Here is a 4,033-nt window from a genome sequence, read left to right as displayed (position 1 = left end):
ACATGCAGGATAGCGGCCCTCGAGGACTGGAGTTTGACACCCCTGGTGTATAATGATGTGATTGTGATGCTGTAATTCTGAGTGTTTTATGTGCTGCAGAACAGGAACCTGCTGTAAAACAGCAATTATGCTGAGTCAGGCTTGATTTTTAGTAATCTTTTCCTGTTAAATAAACAGAGACGAGGGTTACATATTTCTGGCCTGAGAGGAGGAAACAAATGGTGGACTGAGGTACCCTTTTTTTTTCTCCACGGGATGGGCTTCTTCCTTGCAATGTGGCTCTCATCAAATCAGACCGTTATTTAAGAAAAATTTAATGTAGCATATACTTTTTATCATATCTTCGGAACTACTTGGCCTAACAACACAATTTAAAAACTGGTTTAAAGTTCGAAGTCTCTGCTTTTCACTTGACGGTCTCAGAGAGGGCGGATCTTTACAGGTAGGGTTTTTTCTTTCTTCCTAAACCTTATTTAGTCAGCCAGCATTAACAACACTCTGCGGGGGATGTAAACGGCTCCGCAACATGGCAAGAGACGCAAAAATAGCGCGACACAACGAATCGATAATGAAATTCATTGCCAACTCTTTTAATAACTGATTTTTATCTATTCGTTTTTGTAGCCCTAAAAGGGGAAAATGCTTGTTTGGACTCACCTGCATCTCCCATGGAGCTGAAGATGTTCTCAGTGACATTCATGATGGTGTCAGTAGCCTGGTCGTAGCGTCCGATTGGCTCTCCCCTGGAGGTGTACTGACGGACATGCTGCAGGAGATCTGCCAGAGCCTGACTCACCACACTGGCTGCAGCGCTCACCTTTATTGAGACGCACATCAGCAGTGCACTTTTTATACTTCATTACCACTTATTATTATATTTGATCAAACTGGGGAGAAACAGACTAAATAATCTGGACTTTAGAGCACAAAGTTTACCTCAGCAATACAATAACACTTTTTTGCTTTTCTTTTGTAAATATTTTGTCAGTTGTAACTAATTTTCTGCATGATTTTAATTGTTATCTGACATAAAGCCAGCAACATGAGGTGGGACACTAACGTTTATTGCAGCAAAGCTCAGTGGATGAGTAAAGCTGACCTGCTTGAGGAGCTCTCCATCTTCTGTGGCTGAGAGGCAGGCCTGCACGCAGCTCTCCACCGATCGGTCCACTAATTTCCCAGCTTCGATTAACTGCTCCTGGCAAACTGGGGAACTGATGGTGGGACTCACCACCTGCAGCAGCCACAAGGTGAAACATGTAAAACACAGTCGAGCAGGAATAAAGAGTATCAAAGAGGAAAAAAAGAAAACTTAGCAATGAGTTAAAAATATACATTTATATTATAAATAAATTAAACAAAAACCACATATAAGTCCTTTGTATGACCTTTCCATCAATGAATCACATTTAAAACTGGGGAGCTTTAAAAAAATATGACTTAAGAGGTCTCATCTCACTGCCATGTGGAGAGTTGAACTACACATATGATTAGCAAAAAAATAATAATCAACATCGGTTATCATTTAAAATTCATTGTACAATGCATGCTCTTATACCTTTGCACATGCCACCAGCTGTGAGGTGGACAGGGCACACTGCGTGGCAGCCGCTATAACCCGGTTCTGCAGGACCGTGTCCTCAGCAACCTGAGCCACGTTCTTGGCTTTCAACACCAACATGGCTGCTGCGTTGGCGACTGCTTTGGCCAAATTCATCAGGACGTCCTGCAACAGAATGGGAGGTAAATGCGAGGAAACGTTTTATTTCTGCGTTAGTATATTTTGACCGTTCTCTCTTAAGTGTTATTGCACCATTAATGCCTTTTAAAGCCAAAGTTTTCTTTCTGTAGATGTGTAAAGACACACTAAATGAGGTTCTACAGGCATTTTCTTTTATCTTGAAATGGAAGAAACCTTTTCTTTTTAAAGGCTGTACCTATAATCAATACATAATATTTAAAAACAGAGTAAGACATGTTAGTTGCACAGAGTAGTATAGCTCTGTCACACTAACTTTAACTGATCCAATGTTTAAAGGAGTTTAAACAAGAATGTATAAAGTATAAACATTTAAGACTAGAGGTTTTTATGTTTTGACAATTATCATTAAAATATACTAGAAATCCTTTACATTTTTTAAGAGAATCAACTCAAGATCCTTTCCTTGGTGTTTCATGACCCACAGCAGGGTCCAAACCCCTACTTGAAAAACCACTGTTGACTGATACAAATACACAGCTTTCTATTTAAACCTTTTGTGATTTAAAACTCTGACAAACTGTGTCCCTCACATTGAAACTGAAAATTATGATGAATTGAGTGGCAGTTCCAACACAGTTTTTCTTTCTTTTTAAATAAATGTTACTAAAAGTAGAGGCTGAAAGGTTACCTGGAACCTCTCGTCTGTCTCGTTTTCTCCGATCTGTCGCAGCAGATCTCCGCTGGCCTGACCGATGCTTCCGGCTGCTGTCAGCACCGTCTGCCTGGGCTGTAGGCACACAAACACAGAAAAAAAAATCACCAGTACAAAAATAAAGCTGTATATTGAAGTTTTAGAGGCTTTAAGGTTTAGTTGATCAACTGTTTTGTGACCAAAGAACATCTTAAAACATATAGATGACACATGACATGCTGCAAGAATCCTACAAAACTGAAATAAAGGCAAGAGTTCTTGGATGAGAAGATGAATACCTTTAAATTTAAAAAGAAACAACTCTGTTGCTATTAATTTAGTTTGTTATGATTATGATGCCCTGGATGAAAAACTGGAGGAATCCTACAGCAACTTTTTAAATCGTCCTGTCACGTCAAAACACCCAGCCGCCCTCACAAACTGTGATAAAAAGATTAAAGGTCTGCAAACGCATAATGGTTGTCCTCAGTATTTTTAGACTGACTTCTGACTCTTTAAGACAGAGGATGCTCTGCCAGTGAATTCAGACTCTTGTTTTTTTTCTTCTTTTTTTTTTATACAGATCACCCAGGGCAGTTCAGTTAACTGGAGTCAAGCAGTGGAGGATGCAAACGTAATTAGTTTGAGTTTCGAAGCAGGACAGAATTTCTACGAAAAGACAAGTTGTCTCAGGATGCAGCTGCTCTGTAATAAATTTAATTAGCCTTTTGCGTTGGCAGTTTGACATCAAATCAGAAACACAAAAGCTGAAGAGTCTGGTTACTGACTGTATTTAAATCAGTAGTTATTCCTCGCTTTTTACTTTCTGCCAGACACTCCCCTCCACAATTTGATATGGGCTCACTATTGTGCATAATTCTAGTCTTCTGTTTTCACTTTCTTTCTACACAGAGAACATTCTGTGGAATATATTTGTAGTTTTTTTCCCCCACCCATCACACCTTTGGTCTTTTTAAGTGATTCAAAGCTCACCTCTCCAGAAGCCGGCTCCACGGCCTTCAGGAGGTCAGACACGGCACCTGCAAGTGTCCTGGCAGCCTTCATCAGGTCGTTCCCTCCTCCCACGTCATCCTCCATCAGCGCAGCCAGCAGCTTTACTCCCTTCGACATCTCCGTCAGGTTGGAGGAAATGGTGGTGATGGCGCAGCCCACCGCTGTGTAGTCTGTGTCGGTGGGGTCACCTGGAAAAGGAAAGTGAGGGGGAGGCAGGATGGAAATGGTGAACTAAATACCGTGAACGAAACAAAGCTGTGCCCAACTTAAACAGGACCAAGAGACCAAAATATCTGTCACCATTTTTCTCAGTAAATATATTACTAGAGGTGCTAATGTAGAGGTAACCCTGGTGAAAAAAACTTTTCTATTGTTTATTTTCTTTGTCTTTGATTTTATTTTTTTCCCTTATAAGAAGAAAATCATTTTAAAGTGTTTTTATTTTCTTTAAGTGAATAGGACAACGTCCTATATGTATGTTATCTCATTTAATCTTCTATTTGAGTTATAATCAATATAATCAAAGTTTATTGAATTAACCTTTGCATCTCTCTTTTTATTCCAGAAGTATAACACTGTGAAGAAAAAAGAGTGAAATGTGTTTTATTTTACTTTTTCTTAGTACT

General features: G+C 39.5%; 1 protein-coding gene across 1 annotated transcript in view; it reads right to left on the bottom strand.

Annotated features, from left to right (window-relative positions):
- Nucleotides 1–4,033, bottom strand: part of LOC106514990 (talin-2) — a gene marked incomplete in the record, with an annotated part of 96,655 nt that overhangs the window by 42,816 nt on the left and 49,806 nt on the right. Inside the window, 5 exon segments of the mRNA XM_014004547.1 lie at nucleotides 658–817; nucleotides 1,100–1,234; nucleotides 1,559–1,726; nucleotides 2,391–2,489; nucleotides 3,387–3,595. Of these exon segments, the coding sequence (XP_013860001.1) occupies nucleotides 658–817; nucleotides 1,100–1,234; nucleotides 1,559–1,726; nucleotides 2,391–2,489; nucleotides 3,387–3,595 (771 nt within the window).

This window comes from Austrofundulus limnaeus, unplaced genomic scaffold, assembly GCF_001266775.1.
Source record: "Austrofundulus limnaeus strain Quisiro unplaced genomic scaffold, Austrofundulus_limnaeus-1.0 Scaffold25, whole genome shotgun sequence".
Taxonomy (NCBI): Eukaryota; Metazoa; Chordata; class Actinopteri; order Cyprinodontiformes; family Rivulidae; genus Austrofundulus; species Austrofundulus limnaeus.
This window is presented reverse-complemented; position numbering and strand designations above follow the sequence as displayed.